Here is a 27,554-nt window from a genome sequence, read left to right as displayed (position 1 = left end):
TTTTTTTTAAAAAACTGAACCAAACATCAGTAATTTCAGGTTAATCACAGTTTGAGTAATTTACTTAAAATAATTATGTTTATTTGGGGGAAGAGAAAAAAAGCCAGAGCATTTGGGTAACTGAATGTCAGCATTTTGTCTTTGCCTGTTGGCACTGCAAATAAGCATTTATTTTGAGAAAGGGAGCTCCTTCTCATTTTCATCTACATTTTAAAAGTAGGTGTGGAGGGTTTGGCCATTTGGAAATTCAAAAGATTATTTTATTATTCTGTGTTTTGGGGTGTGTGTGTTTGTTTCATTTTATTATTTTTAAGGATCAAGTTGCTGGTGAATGTATTATAGAAAAACAGGGCAGAATCCACCCAGGTGTACAGCCACACAGTTCTGGGTCTGAACCTTCCCTGTCTCGACAGCGACGTCAGAAGAAAAGAGAACATACCGACCACAGTGGGGGAAAGAGACAGGTTAGCAGAGATCTCTTTGTAATTAGTCATTGTGCTGCTATTTGGGAGATAGACCTCGGGGAGCTCAATTTCTATTTAGAACAGTTAAATAGTTGCCCAAAAGACACATAAGAAATGCAAGGAACATATGGAGAAGGTTGGCAATGACAAGAGGCTAAATACTAGTTTTCAAATATCAGTGAGTTGGAAGCAGAGTAAGGATTTTATCTTCCCCAGAAAAGATGAACAAATCATTCTGAGAGTTAAAGGAACAGACTAACGAGGATACATCTCTGATCCCTTCTGTATTATATTGATGAGCAAAATCCTCTGCACAAAATCATGTTGACACCTCGTTTCTTGAAGTAACTTCCACAGACATCCGCTCCATAAGCTTCTTCGATTGTCATTCATTTTTAGCAGAGTCTTTTTCAAAGAAATGCAATGTTTTGAAGTTTTTAAGAGCAAATCACTGACAAATACACAGGGGACCTGCCGATGGGGGAACTTTGGGATGGCTGTATATGAAACTGATAATCTCCCCTTCTTCTTTAATTATTAAGTTCCAAGAGGCACCTTCTCCACTTTTGCCTTCTCATCCCACTGTTGCAAAAGTGGATATCATATCAACACAAAAAGATGCTGAAAACCAAAGTGGAGTGGTCACTGGGTCTGTGAACAGTTCAAGGAGCAGTGAGATTTCATCATCAAAGGTTTGTGGCAGTATATGTTGTATTTTTAAAAACCTTCTTATAAAGCTTTTTGGTTGTAAAATTCTGTGTATATTGTGAACTTTTGTTTGAAAATAGCTTTGCTTTTTGCCAAACACTGGACAGGACAGATTTGTGATTCTCAGCAGAAGCTTTGGTTGAAAAGGACAGGTTCTGTGGTTCTAGAGATGGTCACTTCCAGTTTAAGGAGAACAAGTAGATTCTTTTTTTTTTTTTTTAAAGATGACCTGTAAGGGGATCTCAACCCTTGGCTTGGTGTTGTCAGCACCACGCTCAGCCATTGAGCCAACCGGTCATCCCTATATAGGATCCGAACCCGTGGCATTGGTGATATCAGCACCATACTCTCCCGAGGGAGCCATGGGCCAGCCCAAGTAGATTCTGAATATAGGAAATGCAGGAGTCCCCATTTACCCTTCCAAAAACGAACACCTCCCAGAAATGAGAGCTATGATCATTCACTAGTAATTTTAACCCTGATGTGGACTGGTTTTCAATGCAACTCCTTTAGAGGCCTTTCTCTTAGTGCTGGGTTATATGCATGTATTGTAGGTGTTACAAGAATAGTGAGCAGGAATGTAAATGACTCTGACTTTCTTTAAAAGGATCGACCATTATCAGCAAGAGAGAGGAGGCGACTAAAGCAGTCACAGGAAGAAATGTTCCCCACAGGTAAAGTTGACTTCTTTTCTTTGTCTAATTGGCGGTTCTTTGTAAGGCTCCTGGACATAAGCACCGGTTCTGTTGTGAGGTGTTATGACTTTCAAGCAGCAATAACCCATTTGGGAAATCTGTTTGAAAGAGTTTTTGAAACTTCTTAGTCAAGCCTTTAAAAAATCATCATAGACTATTGAATCTGGAGAATATATCATTAGAGGGAGAGGATATTAAAAAGAGAGCAAGAGGGCTTTGAGTAGCAGTAACTCCTGAGAGATTTCAGATCGGAAATCAAGTGAGTGTTTAACTTGTTTCCCTATCCAGAGTCTGCTGGTCAGGGAAGTGCTCTTTTTTCAGAGAGGAAGCCGGGGGAATGGTGCTTCCCTGGGCTGAGGGCTGTGATCATTCTTATTACTGTCTAAAGATAATACTAGCAGTTTCATTTATTGAATGCTGACCATGTCTCAGCATTATGGTAAACCTCTTAAGATTATTATCTCATTTCGTATTTACAGTAACTACCAATGGAGGCAGGATTATCCCCATTTTGCAGTTGAGGAAACTGAGGCTCTGAAGGGTTAAGTAATTTACCCAAGGTCACAGACTTGGTAGACCCAGCGCTAAGATTTGAATTGAGGTGTCAGACATCAGAGTTATGATGAATATGCCGTTCAAGTTACTTCTTGGGCTGGCCCTTGCTGAGGTATCTTCTGTACCCAGTGCAAAGCCCTTTTCAATTGAGCCAGCCCACCACAATCAATCACCTGGGGTGTTCGCTTTTGCAGGCCCTTCAGCAAGGAGAGCTTCCTTGAGTGCAGCAGGGCCAGGGAAACCACAGGAAAAAGACCAGTCCATCCCTACCCAACAGTTTTCTTCTAACTGCAGCATTGCTCAGGTGCATTACACACTCATAAGAGACAAGGTGGACATCACTACATCTGGCAAGCCTAATACAGTAAACCTTGTAAGTGTTGGCTCCATTTATTTTTGGGACAGGGCTGGCTTCATTAACACTTTTTCACTCTTGATAAAGAAGGGAATTGTTAAATAATAACTAAAAGGATTATGTTTAACTCACTAAGGGAATACGTTTTTTAGGTACTCTTTTTATAAACAATTGGCAGCCTAGCTAAAAATCTTTCTTCAGTGGTCTTTAAAATGAGACTTCCTAAGGACTTCCACTAGGCAACACTTTGCTTATTCTGCTATGTTACCAATGTACCCATCTGTGTGGCCAGATTGTAGTCTCACTTGCTAATCATTCCACAGTTTTCCTGTTTGTATCGGTATAGTTTACCTTCTCACTTATGGATGAGGTAGTGATACCATCTGGCTGCTAAATGGGTAATTGCAAGGTTTCCAACCCATCTTCACCTCTGTATAATAATACCCTGGGGATTAATTTTTCCTGCCCTTTGAAAGTAATGAAGGTATTGTTTCTCTAACCATATCATTTTGTTATGTGTCTAATTGAGGCTGTCCTCTCTGTTTCCCAAATTTATAAGGTCTGTGTGTAATTATATCAGGTAATTCTTTAAAGCACTTTAACAGTCTCACATGTAAGCAAGTTGAGGTTGCCTTGTTTTAGGTGGTATTTTATCTAGTTTAAAATGCCAATATTCCTTATGGACAAGCTCTCTGCTTGGGAGTTGAAATAACAGAAATAGTCATCCAACTCTTCTCTGGAAAGGAAATTTCTTCACAGCTGAGACTCTCCAGAGCCTTTGGAAAACTTTACCTTGATGTTCCTCAGGCTTCACTTGTGAACTGCATGGGTGAACTGGGACATTATTTGAATAAGTGTATCAGTCTGTTTCCTTTGCTTATAACAAAATACTTGGAACTAGGTAATTAGTAAAGAAAATGAAATTTATTGCTTACAGTTTCTGAGGCTGGGACGTCCAAAGTCTATCTGGTGGTGGCAGCAGTGTTCCAGGGGTCTCACGTTACAAGACGGTGGAAGCAGAGAGAGAAGAGAAAGAGAAGACAGACTCTCCTCTTCTTTTAAAGCCCTCAGAACCACGTCTCTGCCCACCATATTTAATCCATTCAATACAACATGGTCCTACAATCCAATCACCTCTTCAAGGCTCCACCTTTTAATTACTGTAATAGGATTTCCCATCCTGTTAACAGTCACAATGGGGGCTAAGTTTCTAATACATAAAACTTGGGGAAACAATTCAAGCTTCAGGGAGTTTTGGGGGGACATAATTCAATCCACTACAATAAATAACTTCAATTTTTATATCTGTTAGTTTTTCCTGTTAAATTGCACCTAGGAGCACATTGTGTCTAGTTGTTGCACCTAAGACTTTCATGTATTACATTCTGGTTGTGCTATCATGGGGAATTTTCTTTTTTCTAAACATTTATAGGAAAGGAAACTGATTCACTGTCTGTCTGAAGATGAGTTAAGTTCTTCTACAAGTTCAACTGATAAGTCAGATGGGGATCCCAGGGAAGGGTGAGTTCTTTTCTGTCTCCCTTCATAACTTATTTATGTTTGAATTAATCCTAAATGTACATTTATAATATTATTCAGACCTATAATTATAAGTGGTTTATGGTGTATGCTAGAGATAAAAATATTTCTTCTATGACCACATTCAGAATTCTTATAGAATGTCTTCCTACATCTGTGCGTTTATACTTTTCATCAGATTTGGAAAAATTTTGGCCATTGTTTCTTCACATGTTATTTTGGACCTCCTCGTGCCTTCTTGGGGATGCCAGCTACATGTATGTTAGATTGCTTATGCTTGTCCCATAGTTCACTGATGCTTTTGTTTATTCTTTTTACTTTTCTTTCTCAGTTTCATTTTTCATAGATTCTATTGCTATATCTTTGAGTTCACTTAATCTTTTCTTCTGCAGTGTCTAATCTGTTAATTCTATTCTGTGTATTTAACACATTGTACTTTTCATCTCTAGAAGTTTGATATCTTCCATGCCTCTCTTTAGCATGGTCTTCTTTTCCTCTACTTTAGCTATATGGAATATATTTATAATAACCGTTTTAATGACCTCATCTAATTCTATCACTTTTGTCATGTTTGGGTTTGTTTCTAGTAACTGATTTTTTTTTTCTCTTCACAAATGTGTGATATTTTCCTTCTTCTTTGCATATCTGGCAGTGTTTGACTGAATGCCAGACAGTGTGGATTTTATCTCATTGGGGGCTGGTATTTTTGTGTTTCTTTAAATACTCTTGAGCTTTGTATTTAGGTGTAGGTAAGATACTTGGAAATGGGAAAGTTTGTATACAGAATCTGGGGCAGCTTCTTTCAGGTCCTCTCCCTTCCAATATTACTGTCTCACTTTCTAATGGCAGTGGTTGTCCTGAACTCTGTCCTTTGGTTCTGTTGGCCAGAAAGACTGTAGGTTTTTTCTTGTACTTTGAGCTGCCCATGGCCTGCCCTTCAGCTAAAAGGTGTTGACTTCCTTACAGAATTTGCCTACAGAATTTATTCATTCTCTGTTGCCTTCACATAGTTGATTTTTGTACTTGTCCAAATTTATAGTTGTTATTTGTGGAAGGGCCAGTCTGTAGGAGCTTACTTGGGCATTTGGAAGCAGAACTCCCTAAACGGCATTTTGCATCTAATTTTTTAATGAAAATTCTCATAAAGCCAATTAAATAACAAAGGAAATTTATTTTTCCAGAAAAGGTCATACAAATGAAATGTGTGACTTGGTACAATTGATGACTCAGACCCTGAAGTTGGATTCTAAAGAGAGCTGTGAAGACCTTTCTATACCAAATCCAGTGTCAGAATTCAAACTTCATCGGAAGTATCGAGACACGCTGATACTTCATGGGAAAGTTGCAGAAGAGGCAGAGGAACTCCATTTTAAAGAGCTACCTTCAGGTGATCAGCTTATTCTTTTATCCCAAACTGGAGAGCATATGTTTATTGGAGAAGTGTGGCAAACCAAGGAGTAATGCCTGTAAATTTTTTTTGTTTTTATTATTTCATTTGGATATCTCCATAAAATGTATATCTTTTTTTTATGCAACAGATATATTCATGAAAAATTGCATGAAAATTTGATACTTGAAAATAAATGTAAATAAATGAATGTTTGGATTTTTTTCAAGTTAGTTGTGGTTTTTTTAGGTTTAGGAGATGGTAATGAGACATGAAGCTTAAGTTCATACATAAATTTTAGTCATTAAAATATAAATGAAGGGCCGGCCTGTGGCTCACTCGGGAGAGTGCGGTGCTGATAACACCAAGGCCACAGGTTCAGATCCTATATAGGGATGGCCGGTTGCTCACTGGCTGAGCGTGGTGCTGACAACACCAAGTCAAGGGTTAAGATCCCCTTACCGGTCATCTTTTAAAAAATAAATAAATAAAATATAAATGAAGTCATTAAACCAAACTCTTGTCAAAGTGAAAAGAATCTTAACTTGATTTAAAATAAAAAAACATTGTGTTGTTCTTGCTGTAGTGGTAAAAGTGTTTATTTTTCCCTGTGTTTTTAGCTATCATGCCAGGTTCTGAAAAGATCAGGAGAATAGTTGAAGTCTTAAGAGCTGATGTAATCCAGGCCCTGGGGGTTCAGCTTTTAGAGCAGGTTTATGATCTTTTGGAAGAGGAGGATGAATTGGAGAGAGAGGTGAGTCTCCCATTAGCTGTGTCAAGCTGCTTATGTTATACAATTTTTTAAACAATCTTTTGATATATAATTCACGTACCATATAGTTTGCTCATTTAAAATGTATAGTTCAATGGTTTTTAATATGTTCACAGAGTTGTACAGTTAACACCACATTAAATATTAGAACATTTTCATTACCCTTGCAAAGAAACCCTGTACCTATTAGCAGTCACTTTCTGGTGTCCCCTAAGTCCTCCACCCGTAAGCAACCACTAATATTTCTTTCCCTGTAGATTTGCATATTCTGGACAATTCATATAAATGGGGTTATAAAAAAATATGTGGTCTTTTGTGATTTGCTTCTTTTACTTAGTGTAATGTTTTCAAGATTCATGTGTGTTGTAGTGTACATCAGTACGTCATTCCTTTATATAGCCAAATAATATTTCATTGTGTGGACTTTGCTTATTCACCAGCTGATGGACATTTGGGTGGTTTCTACTTTTTGGCTATTATAAATAATGCTGCTGTAAACACTTGTATATAAGTTTTTGTGTGGATTCATTTCTCTTGGGTGTATACTAGAAGTGGAATTACTACTAGGTCATGTAGTAACTCTACATTTAAGTAACATTTGCAAGTTCCGGTCAAGATTGCGGAATAGATGGTTCCCAGTGTCACTCTCTCCCACAAATCAACCAAATTTACAACTATAAAAATGTAACATCAGCCAAGCTGGGGCCGGTGGAGCTCAGGGTAAGAGGAGAGACCAACAGAGTTCATGAAGGTGGGAGAAACTATGATGAGAAAGAAAAAGCTGCTCTGAGCATTTCAGGGTGCGGCTGCTTTAAGGCTCAAGCTGATGAGCGCATGGAGCAGGAGCTGGTAGAAGCTGCAGCTGTGCCCTTCAGATGGAGTTACCTGGAAACAGCAGGAAAGGCCCCAGGACAGCACGACCACTAATAGGTTTCCCATGGACCCACGCAGGAGTGAGGAGCCAGAACAACTGAGAAAAGGGAGCCATTCAGAGGCCGGTGAGCCATCGCAAGGGACCAGTGCAGGGCCCATCCCATGGGAAGTGTTTGGAGCATGGGCAGTGGGCGAGATGGGAACACTGGGAGAACACTGGGACACAGCAAGGACAGCCGACCTGCCCCCCAATCAGCACAGGACCACTCAGAGGAGAATGGTCAGAAATGCAGAATTGCATGGGGTGCCTGCCGTTTGATGAAAAAACTCAGCCCCAGATCAGAGATTCTACAGAACACAGATCCACCAGGTCTCTGGAGAGCCGGAAGTACCTATAAGATCAACCATTAAACCCTGAGCTGTACAAAAAGCCTTCCCTAGGGAAACAGCAGCAAAGTAGCAACTTAAACAACCACACAGCTCAAGGACTGGCTCCCACAGGAAGTGCCCCCATGTTAGAAGCAAAGGACAAAAAATTAGTTCCGACCCAGCCACACCACCAGCACCTTGGGGTCTACCTGGGAACTGGGGGCTTGGATCCAGGGACTAGACCCCACTCCCACTTCCAGGCAAACTGCTCCAGTGCCTTGGGGCCAGCCCGGGCCACCCTCCCGCAACCAGGCACAACATGTCAGCACCTCGGAGCCCACCCAGGGACCCAGGGCATGGAGAAGGGGACTGGACCTCTCTCCCACAACCAGGCACACCAAGCCAGTGCCTTGGGTCCCGCCCAATGACCTGAGGTATGGAGCCAGGAACCAGACCTTCCTCCCACAACCAGGCACAACACGCCTGCACCTTGGGACCTGCCCAGGGACCTAAGGCATGGAGAAGGGGACCGGACCACCCTCCCACAACCAGGCACACCATGCCAGTGCCTTGCAGCCCACCCAGGGACCCAGGGCATGGAGAAGGGGACTGGATCTCTCTCCCACAACCAGGCACACCACACCCACACCTTGGGGCCTGCCCGGGGACCTGAGGTATGGAGAAGGGGACCAGACTTCTCTCCCACAATCAGGCACACCAAGACAGTGCCTCGGGGCCTGCCTAGAGACCCGGGGCATGGAGAAGGGGACCAGACCACCCTCCCACAACCAGGCACACCGTGCTAGCTCCTTGGAGCCCACCCAGGGACCCAGGGCATGGAGAAGGGGACCGGACCTCTCTCCCACAACTGGGCACACCATGCCAGTGCCTCAGGCCCTGCCTGGGGACCTGAGGCATGGAGAAGGGGACCGGACCTCGCTCCCACAAGCAGGCACACCAAGGCAGCACCTTGAGTCCTGCCCAGTGACCCGAGGTATGGAGCCAGGAACCGGACCCTCCTCCCACAACAAGGCACACCACGCCAGCACCTCAGGGCCCACCTGGGGACCTGAGGCAAGGAGAAGGGGACTGGACCTCTCTCCCACACCAGGCACACCAAGCCAGTGCCTCAGGTCCCACCCAGTGACCTGAGGTATGGAGCCGGGGACTGGACCCTCCTTTCACAACCAGGCACATGGTGCCAGCACCTCGAGGCCCACCCAGAGACCCAGGGCATGGAGAAGGGGACTGGACTGCCCTCCCTCAACCAGGCACACCACGCCAGCACCTTGGGGTCTGCCCAGGGACCCGGGGCATGGAGAAGGAGACCAGAGCACTTTCCCACAATCAGGCACACCAAGCCAGCTCCTTGAGTATCACCCAGTGACCCGAGGCGTGGAGAAGGGGACCGGCCACCCTTCCCACAACCAGGCACATGGCGCCAGTGCCTTGGGGCCTGCCCAGGGACCAGAGGCATGGAGAAGGGGACCAAACACACCCCACAACCAGGCATACCGCCAGTGCTAAGGAGCATGCCAAAAACAGCACCTCCACGTGGGTGGCCCACCAAAGCCACCACAATAACCGTAGCTGCTGCAAAAGCGAGTAGATGCCACAACCACCACGCAGGTGGTCCGCCAACCACTGCTGTGCATTCACACAAGAAGAGTCACCAGCAGAGACAAAGAAGAGAAGAGGATGTCTCTTTCCACAAAACCCATTTCCACAGAAGAAGCATCTGCTCCATGATAATATTGGGGGACCTGACCACATCCCTCAGCATTGGACAGATCATCTAGGCAACAAATTAACAGAGTAACCATTATTCTTTCAGAAGGAGAGAAGAAATCTAGGGCAGTTAGGGGGGGAGGGGGAGAAAATGGGGGAAGGGGACAGATTGGACAAGGGGCATAAAGAATAATTATGATTTGTAATAATATATATGCTAGTAATATTGGTTTAATCAACATATCTCAATGTTCAACCCCCAAAATATGTATAATCGATTTTGATTCAATAAATGAAATAAATTTTAAAAAATAAAATAAAATATAAATAAATACATTCTGGACCAAAATAATAATAATAATAATAATAATAATAATAATAATAATAATAATTTACTGTTATTGTTGATACAGTTGGATTGATGTCTGCCATTTTACTGTGTGTTTTGTATATGCCTCATTTTTTTGTTGTTCTTATATTCCTTTTTTACAGTTTTATTTGTATTAAGTGATATTCTCTAATGTAGCCCTTTTATTTCTTTAATGATTTTTCATTGTATGTTTTTAGTTACTACTTAGTGGTTGCTTTAAGGCTTACCATATATATCCACCTTAATTTATCAGAATCAGCTGCAAATTTATACTAACCTAATTCTACTGAGATCTAGAAATGTTACTCCTATTTCCTTTTCTCCTTGTTATATTTTTATACATATCACACTGATAAATGTTATAAACTCAGTGTTACATTGTTATAATGTAAAGATAATGAACTATACAACAATTATTAACTATAGTCACCATGCTGTGCAATAGATCTCAAATCTTATTCCTCCTAACTGAAACTTTGTACCCTTTGATGAACATCTCCCTATTCCCCCCACCCCAAGCCTGTGGTAATCACCATTCTTCTTTCTGCTTCTATGAGTTCGATTATTTTCAAGATCTTTCTTTCTTCATATAGCTTCAAGTTACTGTCTACTGTCCTTTCATTTCAACCTGCGGGATTCCTGTTAACATTTGTTGCAGGGTAGGTCTAGTGGCAATGAACTCCCTTAACTTTTGTTTATCTGTGAATGTCTTAATTTCTCCCTCACATTTGAAGGGCATTTTTGCCAGATATAGGATTCTTCGTTGAGAGTATTTTTTCTTTTAGCACTTCCATTTTTAAATTTTAAAAAATGTTTTAAAAAGATGACTGGTAAGGGGATCTTAACCCTTAACTTGATGTTGTCAGCACCACGCTCTCCCAAGTGAGTCACAGGCCGGCCCCTCTTTTAGCACTTTTAATGTATCAGCCCTTCTGCCTTTGAGAAATCTGCTGTTTATATTTTTATTGGAGATCCCTTTTGTAGAGCTAGGGCTAGAGTCTGGATCTCACAGACCCCTCAAGCCCATTCACAAACCCTTCACAGGCAGGTCTATGAGCTAGGTAACCAGACCAAACAGTCCTTGGAGCCTCAGCTGACGTAGGAATAGTCTTTATTCAGCACACACACATCTAAGAATTAAACAGTCCACACAGAGAAACTGAGAAACCCAACTGCTACCGGCAAAGTCCAAAGAAAAACTGCAACTGGGCAGGTGCCAGCAGAGTAAACATGCTCTATTTTTAGATGCTTAGACGCCAGCCCTAATGGCCAGCCTGCTTCACAAACTGAAGAATACACAATAGTAATCAACTAGAAAGATATGTGGGTGCACATGTGCATGAACTCCACCCACACACAACTTGTTTACAAGAAATGTGCTGCTTGACTCCTCAGGCAGACCTGAGCCGAGGGAGCCTGACTATTCTATTTTCCCCACACCTTTTATGTGACAATTTGCTTTTCTCATGCTGCTTTTAAAGTTCTCTTTCATTTTTGACAGTTTGATTACATTGTGTCTTGGTATAAACTCTTGTGTTCATCCTACTTGGAGTTTGTTGAACTTCTTAGATGTTTATATTCATTTCTTTCATCAAATGGGAAGTTTTCAGCTATTACTTCTTCAGATAATCTCTGACTCTTCCTCTCTCTCCCCTCCCTTTGAGATTCTCACAATGCATATGTTGGACTGCTTGATGGCATCTCACAGCCCCTTTACATTCTGTTCACTCTTCTTAAATCTTTCTGCTTCTCAGACTTGGTAATTTCAATTATCCTGTCTTCAAGTTCACTGTTTCTTTTTTCTGTCTACTCAGATTTGCTTTTGAATACTTCTAGTTAATTTTTCATTTTAGTTATTGTACTTTTCAGTTCTACAATTTTTTTCTTTTTATGCCTTCTATCTCTTTATTGATATTTCTGTTCATACATAGTTTTCTAATAAGTCTGCCATCCGGTCTTGATGTTGGAGGTAGGATCCAGGGTGCCCAATAATCAGCTTCAACCTGACCCGTCCTCTTACCAGGTTCTTGGCTCTGTCACAGGAAAGAATTCAAGAGCAGAGGCACAGTAGAAAGTGAGAACTGGTTTAATGTAACAGATGAAAAATACAGGTTCCACAGAGAGTGTGTCATAGCTCCAGAGACTGAGCGGGACCCATACCAAGTTTAACACAGAAGCAAGAAATACATACTCAGAGTTCAGTACAGAATGCAGGCTGGCTCAAGAGAGTGAACAGCCACTTGGTGAAAGTAAGTCTGATACCAAGTAAAGTATCCACACTTCAGCCAGAGAAGTGCAGGCTACCTCCAGGAAAGTGAGCAATTCTGCCTTATGCTGGGATTTGGCTTTTATAGTTTCTCTGTCTAATGAATATTCAATTAAGGGGGTGGTTCCCAGTTATGTAACTTTTAGCCTTGCACGTGCTCAGTTGGTCTCTTCCTGGAGCAAGTTCATTGGTCAAATCCTTTCACATGCACCAGGCACATTCAAGAATTTTCTGTGCTCTCTAGCACCTCTTAGTGGAAATTCATTCAACTATCAGGGTTATATATAACCCCTCTCTACTGAGCATGCCCAGCCACCAGATTTGCATAAGCCAGCCCCTTGTGGTCTCATTTTCCCTGTTGGTGCTGAAAATAGGTCTAACTGGCAACAGTAACTTTCCTTCAGGGAAAAGCCCAGAGAAGGGAGCCTGAGATCTCAGGGAATGGTTGGAAACCCATAGGCTTGTCCTGATACCTGTACCCAGGGAAACTGAGCACCTTCTATATCAGTCCTAGGGACAATTTCTGTTGATTTATTTTTTCTTTGAATTGGTCATATTTCCTTGTTTCTTTTTATGCCTCATGGTGTTTTTGTTTTTAATTGGACATTTGAATCTTATAATATGGTGACTTAGGGTGTCTGTTCTGGGGATCAGCCTGAGGTGTAAACTTAAGGTCCTCTCCTGTCTTCTCTGAGTCTTTGCCTTTCCCTAGGCATGATGACTTTCCAAATTCCTCTTTATATTGTCGTTTTTGAATGTCCCAGTCCTTAAATGTATGGCCCCCAAAGAGAGAAAAAGAGGGAAATGAAGAGAGAGGGGGAAAAAAAGGTTCAGTACAGTCCTTTAAATTTCCAGGAAATGGCTTCAGCTGGAGGGGGAGGGGTTTACAACATAGTCAGTGAGAATTGCAACAGGTGGTTGCCTGCTTCTGTATCTGCACTTCAGTGATTAGAAGCACCAATCAGCTATCAATACACAGACCCTGGATATGTGGAGGACAGGATTCTTATTGCCTACCTTGGCTCCTGCAAGCTGCATGCACGATGCTCTAGGAACATGTGCACAACTGTCTGCCACTGGACTCAGGGTGCTAAGAGCTGAAATTAACCGCGATTTACCATCCAAGACTTCCCCTGGATGTTGCAACCTTCAGTAACCTCCAAAGTTCCAAAATAGTTACATAAAATGTGCAATTTTTGTCTGGGTGAGGAGATGGATTCCTGATGCTTCCTACTGGGTCATCTTCTATACGTGATGTTTTATACAGTTGACTTTAAAATCAGTTAAGAAAGGAGAGTCAATACATGTTTATACATGTGTTTTATAATTACATAATTACCTTACCACTGCTGTTTGTGTTTTCATGTGGATTCAAATTGTTGCCTAGGGAATCTTGCTTTTAGCCTGATGAACTTCCTTCATTGTTTCTTTTTCTTTTCTTTTTTTCCTTTTGGCGGCAGGCTGGTACAGAGATAGAAACCTGGACCTTATCAGCAGTACACTCTAACCAACTGAGCTGACTGACCAGCCCCCTATTATTTCTTGTAAAGTGGGTCTGCTAGCTACAAGTTCTCTGTTTTTGTTTATCTGGGAATTAATTTTGTCTTTATTTTTGAAAGATAGTCTTGCTGGATATGGGATTCTTGGTTGACACTTTTTTCTTTGAGCATTTTGAATATGTTATCTTGCTGCCTTCTAGCCTCTATTGTTTATGATAAGTTAGCTATAAATTGGGGTTCCGTTTTGATGAGGTGTTTTTCCTCTTGCTACTTTCAAGATTTTTTTTCTTGTCTTTGGCTTTCAGCACTTTTACTCTGATGTGTCTGTTTGTGTATCTCTTTGAGTTTATCCTACTTGGAGTTCATTTAGCTTCCTCAGTGTGTAGATTGTTTTTCAATAAAATTGGAAGTTTTTGAGGCATTATTTCTTCAAATATTTTTTCTGCTCCTTTTTCTCTTTCCTCTCCTTCTGATAGTCTCATTACGTACATTTGGTTAATCATGTCCTTCATTTCTCTGAATGTCTGTTCATTTTTCTTTCTTTTCTTTTCTTTTCTTTTCTTTTTTTTTTCTGTTCTTTGGATTGCATAATCTCTGTTGACGGATCTCTGTCTGGCTACTGCTAAGCTATGGCTAAGGCCGACGTCGCGAATCCTGCTCGCAGCGCCAATTGTCTAGCTCTTAATCCTGTTTGTGACACCAATTGTAAAGCTAGGCGACCATGCTAGTTGTCGTGGCTCTTTTACCTGCCAGTAATCCTGCACCAACTGGGCTGATGGTTGAGCTAGGGCTTGGTCTGGAGTTCCCAGACCCCTCAAGCCCATTCACAGACTGGGTCACAAACCCTCCACACACCAGACTGGGTCACCAGACCCCTTCACTCAGGTCTATGAGCTAGGTAACTGGCCACACGGTCCTTGGAAGCTGCAGGTCTGGAAAAACATGGCCACACAGGGCAGGTGCCTGAGGCAGTAAAACACCAGCCAAAGCAGCAGCACTGCCGGGCACTTACTCCACCCACACACACAATGTTTACAGAACCGCTCCTATCTGGCCCTGAGGCAAGGGGAGCCTGATCAATTATTCCATTTTCCCAACAATCCACCCCTTCAGGGTCCCTTGCCGTACAATCTACGCATCCAGAATCTTCTTAGGGACCCTTACATTTACATAACCTGTTGTGCGTTCAGTATGCCTTAAAGCTTGCAGTTCTCTCCTTTTAACTGTCAGGTACATATGTCCAGTTAGTAGTAACCATTGGTGTGATCCTCCATGCAAATCCTGCCATCATACTGATGGGAAGTTCAATGCATATTCAGCCGGCCAACACATTGATCATGTGACTCTGGTGCAGTGCCTGCAGCCAGAACACTATGGGCAAAAAGACAGAAGAGTTATTGGTACCAATAGGGGGAGTTCTCGCCCCTCTGGTAAGATACATGCCAGCTTGCCATCCTGAGAAAGGATGGTTGCAGGAATAGGTATGTTACCTGGCATATGATACCATACTTTATCTGCTAACACTGTTGGATCTGTAGGTTCTACATGTAACAGTATAGAGGAACTCATAATCGGCCATAATGATAATACAAATGTGCCCTTTGGAACAGAGCACTTATCTGTTCCAGGTCATGTCACTTGTACTTGAGGAGGCCAGGTACTTATCACCCAAGGTGAAACTTGCAAGCCTTCTCCTCTAACCATTTTCCCCAAGGCCCTATTAAACCTACCCAGCGTATATGGGGGGCCTTTATTCTCCAAGGCCATTCCCATTGTACTGTCTGTCCCTGTTGCAAACAGGTTGGGGCTGGTAAGAGAATATTTCCATTCTTACCATATCCTGGCTTCAAAAGCTTATCTTTAGTAGTGATTTGCAGCTGTATAGGTGCTGCAGCCCTATGCAACAGAGCTTCCACTGGAGAGGGCCCACCCTTGCGGGGTCTCTCATTTAGAATTCTGACTGTTGGCCATAATCGCCATTCCCACCCCTTCAGGGATGGGAGTTGGGTAGATAGCCTTAGTCCCTTTTTTGAAAGGCCATCGTACCGTTTAATCATTCCTGCTGCCTGGGGATGATATGGCACATGTAACTTCCACTGAATGGACAACTGGCAGGCCCACCTCTGAACCCCATGTTCAGTAAAGTGGGTTCCATTATCACTTTCTATAACTACAGGCTGGCCATACATAGCAGTAAGGCTATTCAGTGCCTTCACAGTGTTTACCTGGTCTGGGGCCTTACGAGGCCATACAAACAAAAGACCAGTAGCTGTATCAATAGCTGTGAAGATGTATCTGAAATTCTCTGACCTTGGCAGTGGTCCGACAAAGTCCACTTGCCATTCAGGAACACCCTTCCTCGAGTTATTTGCCCATCTGTATGGGGCACCTGCCAGGGATGTGGACAGTCTTGAGCACACACTGGACAAGCATGACAGGCATTCACTAGATCTTCCCATTTTATAGGCAGGGCCCATATTTGAGCCACCATCTACATGGTTGTACTGTCAGTATGCTGCATTCGTTGATGTAACCACTGGGCTACATCAGTAGCTGGGGCTCTCTCTAGCTGTCTTACCTTAGCCAAGGCATTGGCTTCATCATTTCCTGGACTGGCTAAGGGGAAGTGTCCTGTGACATGGAAAAGAGTTACTTCTTTCTCATGCCTCAACTCCCATAACTCTTGCCACATGGCTTGTCCCCACAGTGGTCAGTGGGCTACCATCCACTGTTGATACTTCCAAGTAGAAATCCAAAGGGTTAAACCTTTGTACACGGCCCAGCTGTCAGTACAGATGGTTAATGGCCCAGGCTTATTCTTTATCACCATCCATACTGCTCTCAATTCAGCCCATTGACTGCTTTGCCCTGTGCCGTTTTCATACCACCTGGTATCTGTTGAGGGCTGGACAGCAACTGCTGTCCACAGTGCTGAGGGTCCCACGCTAGAGCCATCTGTATACCAATCTTGCTCTGTGATAGGTCCCTGTTCCTCATGGAAAGGTGTAGCCTCCACCTCCATAAGTAACAGTTGTGTCATAGTTTCCTCCACAACCTCTGCTGGGTCTAGCACAGTTTGCAACTCTTTGGACAGAGGATTCATTGATACAGTACTCCTTTGTTCTGTATATGCTCCCCATTTAGACAAAGTGAGAGTCTGAGCTACACCATTTTAGGGTTGGTTGCCCACATACACAGCCAACCTATTATGGGGTATGTCGTCCTTACTAGGACTTTGGCAATTCCTGCGACAGCTTCAGTAGCTATCAAGGCAGAATACATAGCTGCTAACTGCTTTTCTATTAGGGTATAGCGCACTTCAGCACCCTTCCAGAGCTGAGACCAGAATCCTACAGGTGTGCGGAATCGGTCTTGTCTCTGCCACAAACCCCATCCTAACCCCTCCTGGGTTATATGTATGTCTAAGTCAAAAGGCTTAGTGGGGTTGGCTACTTGTAAAGCTTGTACTTGCCGTATTGCCCTTTTCGTAGTCTGATAAGCTTGTTCTACTTCCTCAGTCCAATCCCAGAGGGCTCCTTTCTTTGTCAGTGCATATATTGGGCATACCATTTGGGCCATATGGGGTACAAAAGCTCTCCAGTACCCCGAAAGTCCCAAATATGTCTGTAGCTGAGCTACCATTGTAGGTTCAGGGTATGCCTGTATCTTATCTGTAATAGCTTCTGGGATGACCCTTATCTTACCCGACCAGACCATTCCCAGGAATTTGACTGACAGCCCAGGTCCTTGCACTTTGGCTGTGTTCATGGCCCACCCACATTGTTCCAAATGACTTAGCAGCGTTGGAGCTGCCTGGGTTAAATCTGCAAGAGAATCAGAGGTTAGTAACACGTTATCAATGTAGTGAAACATTGTTTTCTTGGCTTTCTTGGTTTTTTTTTTTTTTTTAAGATGGCCGGTAAGGGGATCTTATCCCTTGACTTGGTGTTGTCAGCACCATGCTCACCCAGTGAGCTAACCAGCCATCCCTATATGGGATCCGAACCCATGGCCTTGGTGTTATCAGCATCACACTCTCCCGAGTGAGCCACGGGCTGGCCCAATAGTGAAACATTGTAACCGTGCTGGGCCTAGTCCACTTGACTAGGTCCCCAGCCACCAAACCATTACAGATGGTTGGGCTGTGCAGATAACCTTGGGGCAATACTTGAAAGGTCCACTGTCTTCCTTCCCACGTGAAGGTGTGAAGGCGAACTGATCTTGGCTATCAGCCAAGATTGGAATGGTGCAAAAAGCATTTGAAAGGTCCAATACTTAATGATAAGTCCCCAGCTGATAATGATAAGTTCCTAGCTGAGTTGTCAGCTGATCCATCAAGTCATGAACTGAAGGCACAGCTGCATGCAAAGGAGGCACTATTTTGTTCAGTTCTCGGTAATCTACAGTCATTCTTCAGGTACCATCAGGCTTTTTCACTGGCCATACCAGAGCATTAAATGGGCTCTGAGCCGGACGAATAATGCCAACTTTTTCTAATTCCAATATAGTGGCACTCATCTCTGCATGTCCTCCTGGTAGGCGATACTGCTTTACATTAACTACACATTTTGGCTTGGGTAACACCTTTGGGTCATGTTTAGCATATCCTCATAACACAGGCTTTACTGTCCGTATTCACAGTTGAAACTCTCCAACTGTTGTTTGCAGGTGCAAACCATAAAGTACATCCATACCCAAGATGTATTCAGCTACATGAAGTATATATACAATATATACACGAGGAGGTTAATCTTATGATGCCCAATGGCAATGACACAGCTTTGACCTCAGGAGTATGTCCTTCATATCCATCTATACGAACTGTAGCCCCTGGAAACTTATCTGGATTGCCATATATCAGGCTACATTCTGCGTCTGTATCCACCAATGCCAAAACACGCTGCACATTGATCCTCGACCAATATATTGGCGATTCAGCATGAGGCCTCCAGTCCTCACCTGCCCCCAAAAGCCAAGTATCTTGGCCTGCTCCCTAATCAAAACGGAACAGTTCATCCGCCTCGTCAGGAGCAACTAAAAAGTCCTTAAAATCCACTGAACATACCTTGCTACCTGTTTCCCAATGTTTGGTGAAATGCTGTTCAGGGCGCAATTGCTGCCACAAGGCAAACAGAACTGCATTTGGCTGCCAGTCAGTTTTCTTTTTATCAACCCCTGCTACAAGCAAGTCAAGCCACATCTGTTTACGGCTAGTCTTGCTTGGTCCCTTTGGGATAAGAGCCCAAGCATTTCTTGGGGGTTTGGTCTTAGCCACCTTTTGGACCCCTTTTGCTTGTGTGCTATCCTCTACTTCACCCAAGCTGGCTATCATGGTCATTACCTCATGTATAGGACGACCAATGTATGGGGCCAGTATGGCCATCAGCAACCCAAAGGACGTTGAGGGGGCATTTTGCAGCACTATGTCTCTCATGCTGCCTGTAAAATTTTCATCGTTTGGGCCGCAAGTGTTCACATTAAACATGGACTGCTGCATCCCCAGCTCTCGAGTTATTTGAACTAACTCAGCACACATTTGCCATTTACTAATAGTCTTGGGCAGTTCTCTAGCATTTGCCCACACAGTTCAGGCAGCTGCATTTACCCATTCCATTAAGGAGTGATTACCTGGCCCTGGTGCATACCTGCGGCTATTCTGTAGCCGCTGCCTCAGAGAAGGGTGCATGATGATGGAGGCCAATTTTTCCATCTCCTCACCAGAGCATATCACACTATCCACCCCTAGGTCCCATAACTGCAACAGCCAAGCAGCCAGGGTCTCCCCCTGTTTCTGCCAAAACTGTCTCCCCAAGTCAACTAACTCAACCGGGGTATATGGGACATAGGTGGTAAATTGGGCCACCTGTGGATTGCCCACTGGTTGTCCACCCGGTCCCATAGGCTGCTCGCATTTCACTTTCTGGTGCACAACAAGTTGTGCCTGGGGACGCACGGTCTCCCGCAACTCACCACTGGGTTCGTCATCCTCCCTAGTGTGAGAAGCTGGAGTGGCCAGTCGCTACATGTCATCCTCCAGGACATTCATCTGCGCTTCCAACAACTCTGCTTTCCTCTTTGAATCTTCCAGTAGCTGCATGTCATCTGCCAAGAACTCTGCTTTCCGCTTCAAATCTTGGTCAACTTGCAGCAGAGTGAGCAAAAGCCAGGCTCCAGTCAGCAGAAAAGTGGCCACTGGGCACCACACACTCAAGGACAGCCACGTTTCCTCCCACTCCCAAGGGGTTTTCTGCTGTAGTACCTGGTCTATGCTGACTTGCAGTGCAGTGAACAGCAACCAGATCCTGGTCAACAGGAAAGTGGCCACAGGGCACAAAATGTTCAAAAGTAGCCATATCTCCTCCTTCTCCAAGGGCTTCTTGGCTCCTGTAACTGCTCAGAATCCTGCACTGACTACGCCAATTGTGGGGTAATCCTGCTGACTACGCCAACTTGTCTGGCTACTGCTAAGCTACGGCTAAAGCTGATGTCACAAATCCTGCTCGCAGCACTAATTGTCTAGCTCTTACTCCTGTTTGTGACGCCAATTGTAAAGCTAGGCGATCACGCTAGTTGTTGCAGCTCTTTTACCTACCGGTAATCCTGCACCAACTGGGCTGATGGTTGAGCTAGGGCTCAGTCTGGAGCTCCCAGACCCCTCAAGCCCATTCACAGATGGGGTCACAAACCCTTCACACACCAGGCTGGGTCACAAGACCCCTTCACACAGGTCTATAAGCTAGGCAACTGGCCACACAGTCCTTGGAAGCTGCAGGTCTGGAAAAACATGGCCACACAGGGCGGGCGCCCGAGGCAGTAAAACACCAGTCAAAGCAGCACTACAGTGCAGGCACACTTACTCCACCCACCCCCACACACACACTGTTTACAAAACCACCCCTATCGGGCCCTGAGGTGAGGGGAGACTGATCAATTATTCCATTTTCCCAACAGTCTCCAATGGTTGTTTTTCCAATCTTGTTTCTGCCAGTGTAAATTACTGTTGAGCCCCTCTAATTAATTTTTAATTTCAGTTATTATACTTTTCAACTCCAGAATTTCCATTTGGGTCTTTTTGGTGTGACATTGGCATTATTACCTTCCTTTACTTCAATTGTGGTGTCCCTTAGTTCTTTGAACATATTAATAATGGCTACTTTTAAATCTTTGTTAAATCCAGCATCTGGTCACTCTCACAGGCAATTTTTCTTTCTTTTTGGGGGAGGTGTATGTATCATACTATTCTGTTTCTTTGCATGTCTCTAACTTTATTGAAAACTGGACAGTTTAGACAATATATTGTTGCAACTCTGGATACTGCCCCACACCCCAAAAGTTGTTATTATTTATTTATTTTAGTAACTGGCTAGATTATTTTAGTGAAATCTCTTTCCTTCCTCTTCTTCCTGCAACATAATGCCCTGATGTTGCCCCTCAGAGGGTGCAGCCTTGGGTATGCCAACAGTCACCTTGGAATGACTGTGGGTTTGGCAGGGCCCTCTTGACTCTCTTCCCTGACTTCACCCAGCTGTAAGATCCTTTAGTTTCTGGCTGATTGTGCTATTGTTTTCAACAATGCCTTGCTGCATACATTGCTCCACAGACTGATCTAATCATATTTGTGCTCTTTTGAAGGAACTGTTCTCAAGGTTAGTATTTCAGATTTTCTGTGACCGCAGGGGTGCTCCTCCCAGCTTCTTGATTCTCTCCAGCAAAGTAGCCCAGCCTCCAGTTTAGCCTATATCTCCAATGAATTCTACTAATCTCCTCTCAGTTGCCTTTCACCACTACTGCTTCCACTCTTTTTCGAGAGCGCTCTTAGGCTTGAACTTCTCCACACTCTTTTTCCAAATGAAGTCAGTTCATTTAGGAGAGATTTGGTTCTCTCTGTTTTATGACCTGCTTCTAGCCCCAGACAAAGTCTCTGTGACCATGGCTCTGGAGCTGAGGGTGGCAACAGTGGCACACTTCTGAGTGATACTTCCCCTTTAGAAACTGAGCACTCAGTGGGGGTGGGAGATTGGGGGTAGTAGCCTCAGGTCTTCTTGGCATGCTTCACCTATCTTGAATCCTCACTTTATGGTCTGGGGCAAATGTGATTGGGTCCCCTTTATTTTCAGCAGTGTTGCACCCAAGGTAGAGTCTGGGCTGGGTGGAAAATGGGACAAATGTACCTATTTGGGAAACATAAATAGAAAATCAATATGTAGTAGTAGTAGTGTTTTTCCATATGGTTTCCACCTTTGGTATCATGCGTAGAAAAGCCCTTCTATAATTACTGAAATATTTTTTCTACTACATATTGACTTCTTTTTCCAAATAGGTGCACTCTTCTGAAACTTAGCATTAACAACAGGCAGCAGCTTGAGATGTGCTAATGTCCTGCTGCTTCCAGGAAGCTAGTGGGAGCTGTGGGTAAGGGAGGACTGTGTTCTTGGCTTCACCAGCCTGGAGAAGAGTTTTTGTCACTGAGCTGGGAAGGGGGTAGGGTGGCAGTTAGTCTTGATTCACATACCACTGACTCTGTTCTTACCAAGTTTCAGCAGATTTTCTTGAATAAATGTTTCTTCATATGCTGTATGCCATTAGGACTATTTCCAGAGACTTTAAATGTTGGTTTTAAAAATAATTTTCACCAATTTCACTGAGGAGGGGTCTGCAGAGCTCCTTATGCTATCATGCTGCATGTGGAACCAATCAGGATTACATTTTATATTTAGTTATGTCTCTTGTAATGTGGAACAGTTCCTCAGTGTTTTTCATAACTTTGACATTTTTGAAGAGTATAGGCAACGTATTTTATGAAATATCCTCGGTTTCGGTTTTCTGATGTTTTCTCATGAATAGATTTAGGTTATGCATTTTTGGCAGGAAGTGATGGTGTGTCCTCGGTCTTCAAGAGGTGCATGATATCTGTTTAACACTAGGTGTTATTCTAATTTCAAGCATTTCTTTCAATAGATATACACTGAGTGTCACACGATACATTTTTTTGATTACTAATCAGGTTGAATTTTATGTATGTTAATTGGTTATTTGTATTAACTATTTTGTAAATGTATGGGATTTACATTTACATACATATAAAAATTAATTTGCATAATTATGGGGTTTTATTGTTTCATCAGTTCTAATATTTAATATTGTTGGGTTTTATTGACTCTAAGAACTTTTTATATGTTAATGCTATTAATCCTTTGGCATGAATGTTGCAAATATTTTCCCTAGTTTATTTTGTACTCTTTAATTTCTTATGACTTTTCTTTTTACTTGCAGAACTCAGGGTCTAAAACTTTTTTTAATCTTGAAGTTTTAAATTTTTATGTAATCAGAACTATTAGTGTTTTCTCATATAGTTTCCATTTTCAGTATCATAAAAAAGTCCTTCTTACAGCAAGGTCAAGGGTTCAGATTTCCAAGCTGGTCAGCTGCCAAAAAAAAAAAAAAAGAAAGAAATTAAAGCTGTTCCTTTATAACTGGAATATTTTTTTCTACTACATATTGATTTTCTGTTTATGTTTCCCAAATAGGTACATTTGCAGGAGCACATGGGCGAAAAGTATACAACTTACAGTGTGAAAGCTCGCCAGTTGAAATTTTTTGAAGAAAATGTGAATTTTTGAGGATTTGTCCTAATCTGCTGACAGAACTAAAGACCTATTTTTAAAGGTTTTTGGCTTAAAAACAAACGATAACAATCATTTGGAGGCGCTTCACCATCCTTTTTATATCTCTTTGGGGTTTTCTTACTGAAAAAAAATTGGATAGGACAGAGTAACATGAAGCAAGCTCACAAAGGAAAAAACCTTTGGCTTTCGTATTCTTTTTATGAGGAAAAATCTGTTATGTTTGATTACCATTTACTGAGCCTTAAACCACCAACCTTATATCTAGAACTTTATTTTTTTACGATACTAATTAGCTTGAAAACAGGGCCATAAAATATTAGACTGGAAGTTTTATATTGTACTATAGTGATAAAAGCAATAGGAGAAACAAATAATATGTCCAGCAATAATACCTGCTATTGGTTTTTTTTTGTTTTGTTTTGTTTTGTTTTTAAAGATGACCGGTAAGGGGATCTTAACCCTTGACTTGGTGTTGTCAGCACCACGCTCAGCCAGCAAGCTAACCGGCCATCCCTATATGGGATCTGAACCCGGGGCCTTGGTGTTCTCAGCACCGCACTCTCCCGAGTGAGCCACCGGCCAGCCTCCTGCTCAATGGGGAGTAATTGATAAATTATAAAAAAGAAAAAAGTCAATTCATAATTCTGGGAATAGATTTAATGAATATGAAGTTCTATCTAGTACTTAAGCAACTGAAATCCTTTTTTATACATAGATGGACTTTTAATATATATATTTTTCATTTAATATGATCTTCATTTAGGGTATACAAGAATTGAAACTAAGATATTTTGGCTTTGTAAATCAATGTTTTTAAATACTGATTTTGTTAGATTTATTTTTCCATCAGTGAAAACATTTCTGAATCACTAATTGTTTTCCAGTTAAGCAATTTGTAAGTAAAGTCTAGGTCCTTTTAGTTGTATTGGATATAGTTAACGTTTGTTTCCTGAAGTTTGTCTTCATGTACATCAAGATATTGGTCGTGTTTCCCTGTTTTAAATGTACAAATTATATATCACATATTTTACTGGTTGTTTGATAAGAGGTAATGCCCATCCAGGAAATAAATAATTTTTATAAAATAAAACAATTCTTGATTAGTAAATTTTCATTTCTGTTACTTATAATAAAATACCTGGAACTGGATAATTTGTAAAACAAAAAAACAAAATTTATTGCTTACAGTTTTGGAGGCTTGGAAGTCCAAAGTCCAGGGAACACATCTGGAGAAGGTTTTTGTTGGTGTTGGCTTTACAGTGATGCAGGGGTCTCACATGGCAGAAAATGGAGGAGAAGAGAGAGACTCTCTTGTGCCCTCCTTTTAAAGCCCTCGGAACCACACCCATGGCCACCTTCTTAATCCATTCATTAGGGCATGGTCCTCAGAATCTAATCACCTCTTCAAGGCCCCACCTTTCAATTACTATAATAGGATTTCTCACCTTCAGCAGTTAAATGGGGATTAAGCTTCAATACTTAAAACTTGGGGGACACAATTTAGTCCATATCAGGTTTTATAATTAAAACTGTAGTTTACTCTCATTGAAAATTACATACACACAAAAAAATACTGTAATGAAAGGTCTCTTTTAGTCACTTGACAAATTTTTACTTAGTTTTTATTATGTGCTAAGTGCTCTGCTAGGAGCTGGGAATATAGTGGTGAATAAAACAATACTACCTGTCCTTATAGTACTCATAGCCTGGTTTATGAGACCTCTGTTTAACTTTTTTTTCTTTTCTTTTTTAAGTTTATTATTTTTTTACATTCTAAGATGTCATTGTGGAGCAGTTGGGGGGGAGGGGGATTGGAGAAGGGGAAAGGAAATAGGTTGGGAGAAGGAAGAAGGAGGGGAGATGTGGCTGAGGCCCCTGGCACCCTCCTCATTCCTGTGGGGGAGACAAGGGGGCTTCCAGCGGTGGCTTGATTATTGCTGGGCTGGATGCAGATGCTGGGGGTGTGGCTGAAGCCCTCAGCCCTCCCCTGCCCCAGCTCAGGAGCCCAGGGGCTTCTTGTGGTGGCCTTGTGGTTGTCACTGGACTGGTTGTGGGTGTCAGAGGGGCGTGGCCGAGGCCCTCAGTCCCCTGACCGTGCTGGCTTGGGAGCCCAGGGCACTTCCCGTGGCAGCCTGATGGTCATTGCTGGGCTGGTTGCGGATGTTGGGGGGCATAGCTGAGGCCCCCAACCCTCCCTGGTCTCTGGCTTGGGAACCTAGGGGGCTTCTGGTCCATCCAGGTTTTATAGGTGTTCTTTGGTGGTGGTAGACCTTTACCAGTTAATATCAAACTTTGTCTCTGATCTTTGGATATTTTGTTTTTTCTTTCAGTTCTTTGATTATTTGCTGTTCCCACCACTTAAACTATGCATTGGAACTAATTTGTTGTCCTTTGCTTCTGAAATGGAGGAATTTCCTGTGGGTACCAGCACTTGAGCCTTGTAGTTGAGCTAAACTGCTGTTTTGCTGCTGATTCCCTGGGGAAAGCTTTTTGTGCAGCTCAGGTTTTAATTATTGACTTCGGTCTCATGAGTTTCAGTACACCCAGGTTGTGTGGAAACTCTAGTTTGGGCCTGGGACTTTTCAGCAAACTGCGCCCCCTGCGGATGTGTATTCCTGACCAGTCTCAACTGAGTGGTCCTGTGCTGACTGGAAGGCAGATCAGCTGTGCCCCAACGTTCCCACAGTGGACCCATCTCCCCACTGCCTGCACTCCAAACATTTCCCATGGGGCAGGACTTGTGCTGGTCCCTTGCAATGACTCACCAGCCTCTGAGTAGCTCCTTTTTTCAGTTGTCTGTGGCTCCTTACTCTTGTGTGGGTCCACAGGAACCCTGTCAGTGGTCTTGCTGGCCTGGGGCCACCAAGGCCCTTTTCTCCCCTGCCACATCCAAGCAACTTCATCCGAAGGGCACAGCTGCAGCTTTTGCCAGCTCTTGCTCTGTGTCCTCACCAGCTCCAGCCTTGAAGCCGTTGGGGCTAGAAATGGTGGGAGCGATCCTTTCTTTCTCTCATTGTGGCTTCTCCTGCCTTCATGAACTCCATACGTCTCTCCTCCTCTTCCCCTGAGCTCTAGCAGCCCCAGCTTGGCTGTATTGCTTTTTTATAGTTGTAAATTGGTTGCTTTGTGGGAGAGAGTAACATTGGGGATTGTCTATTCCACCATCTTGACCAGAAGCCCCTCTGTTTTACTTTAAAGGGTTTGCTAGAACTCAATGTGTAAAACCATCTAGTCCCAGTGCCCAGTTGGGGGCAAATCTTGGTCTTCCTGAGCTATTCACCTCTTCTTACACCTGTTCTTACATGTTTTGGAAATTACATCTTTCTGGACAGTCATCAATTTTACTTAAGTTTTCTAGCTTATTGGTATAAAGTTATATATATTTTCTTAGAATTAAACAAATCTAGGCCGAGCCCATGGAGCACTCGGGAGAGTGCGGCACTGGGAGTGCAGCAACGTTCCCGCCGCGGGTTCGGATCCTATATAGGAATGGCCAGTGCACTCACTGGCTGAGTGCCAGTCATGAAAAAAAAGACAAAAAAAAAAAAAAGAATTAAACAAATCTCCCCCATACTTTTATTTTGTTTAAACATTCATTCAGTTTTCATCCCAGTCTTTTGGTTGCTTTGTGGTTCTCTTTTCTTGAGTGCTTAATTCATTTTCCATCTTCCTTAATTTTAAAACACATTCTTAAGACTATGAATCTTCTGAATATACCTTTGGCCACATTTCAGACTTTGATGTGATACTTTTTTTTTTTTTTGGTGGCTGGCCAGTACAGGAATCAAACTCTGGACCAACTGAGCTAACCAGCTAGCCCGTGATACTTTTTTGACTTTAGTTGCTACAAAATCAGTAATTCTGATTTTGATTTTGTCTTTTAGAAGGGTTTCTTAATTTCCATAGACTTAGAAAGCCAAGTAGTTCTATCTCCTTGCTCCAGGTGCATTGCAGTATTGTTACTGACTTATGACTGCACAACATCTACTTCTTGGAGTTTTATTTTCCCTGCTTAGTACATGATCTATTATTGGAATGGCCCTATGGGCATTCAGTAAAGGTGAATTGTTACACACACAAAATCACTTTATTAAATATTATGCAAAGTTTCTATATAAGATCTGATAAATAGAATTTTGTGATGAAAATGTTCTATAATTACACTGTCCAATATGGTAGCCACTAGTCACATATGGCTATTGAGCCCTTGAATTGTGGTTAGTTTGACTGAGGAGCTGAATTTTAAATTTTATTTAATTTTAATTTAAATAGACACGTGACTAGTGGCATATTGGACAGCACAGTTCTATATCATCCACTCAATAAAAATTTATTGAGCTCCTATAAT

General features: G+C 42.6%; 1 protein-coding gene across 1 annotated transcript in view; it reads left to right on the top strand.

Annotated features, from left to right (window-relative positions):
* NEK4 (NIMA related kinase 4) overlaps positions 1 to 23,896 on the top strand; it is a 36,861-nt gene extending 12,965 nt beyond the window's left edge. The window contains exons 8-15 of the mRNA XM_063114499.1: positions 315 to 464; positions 1,007 to 1,156; positions 1,780 to 1,846; positions 2,617 to 2,795; positions 4,210 to 4,298; positions 5,498 to 5,703; positions 6,324 to 6,457; positions 23,108 to 23,896. Coding sequence (XP_062970569.1) covers positions 315 to 464; positions 1,007 to 1,156; positions 1,780 to 1,846; positions 2,617 to 2,795; positions 4,210 to 4,298; positions 5,498 to 5,703; positions 6,324 to 6,457; positions 23,108 to 23,200 — 1,068 coding nt within the window. The 3' untranslated portion in view covers positions 23,201 to 23,896. The remainder of the gene's footprint in view (positions 1 to 314; positions 465 to 1,006; positions 1,157 to 1,779; positions 1,847 to 2,616; positions 2,796 to 4,209; positions 4,299 to 5,497; positions 5,704 to 6,323; positions 6,458 to 23,107) is intronic.
* The last annotated feature ends 3,658 nt before the right edge of the window (positions 23,897 to 27,554 follow it).

This window comes from Cynocephalus volans, chromosome 11 (assembly GCF_027409185.1).
Source record: "Cynocephalus volans isolate mCynVol1 chromosome 11, mCynVol1.pri, whole genome shotgun sequence".
Taxonomy (NCBI): Eukaryota; Metazoa; Chordata; class Mammalia; order Dermoptera; family Cynocephalidae; genus Cynocephalus; species Cynocephalus volans.
This window is presented reverse-complemented; position numbering and strand designations above follow the sequence as displayed.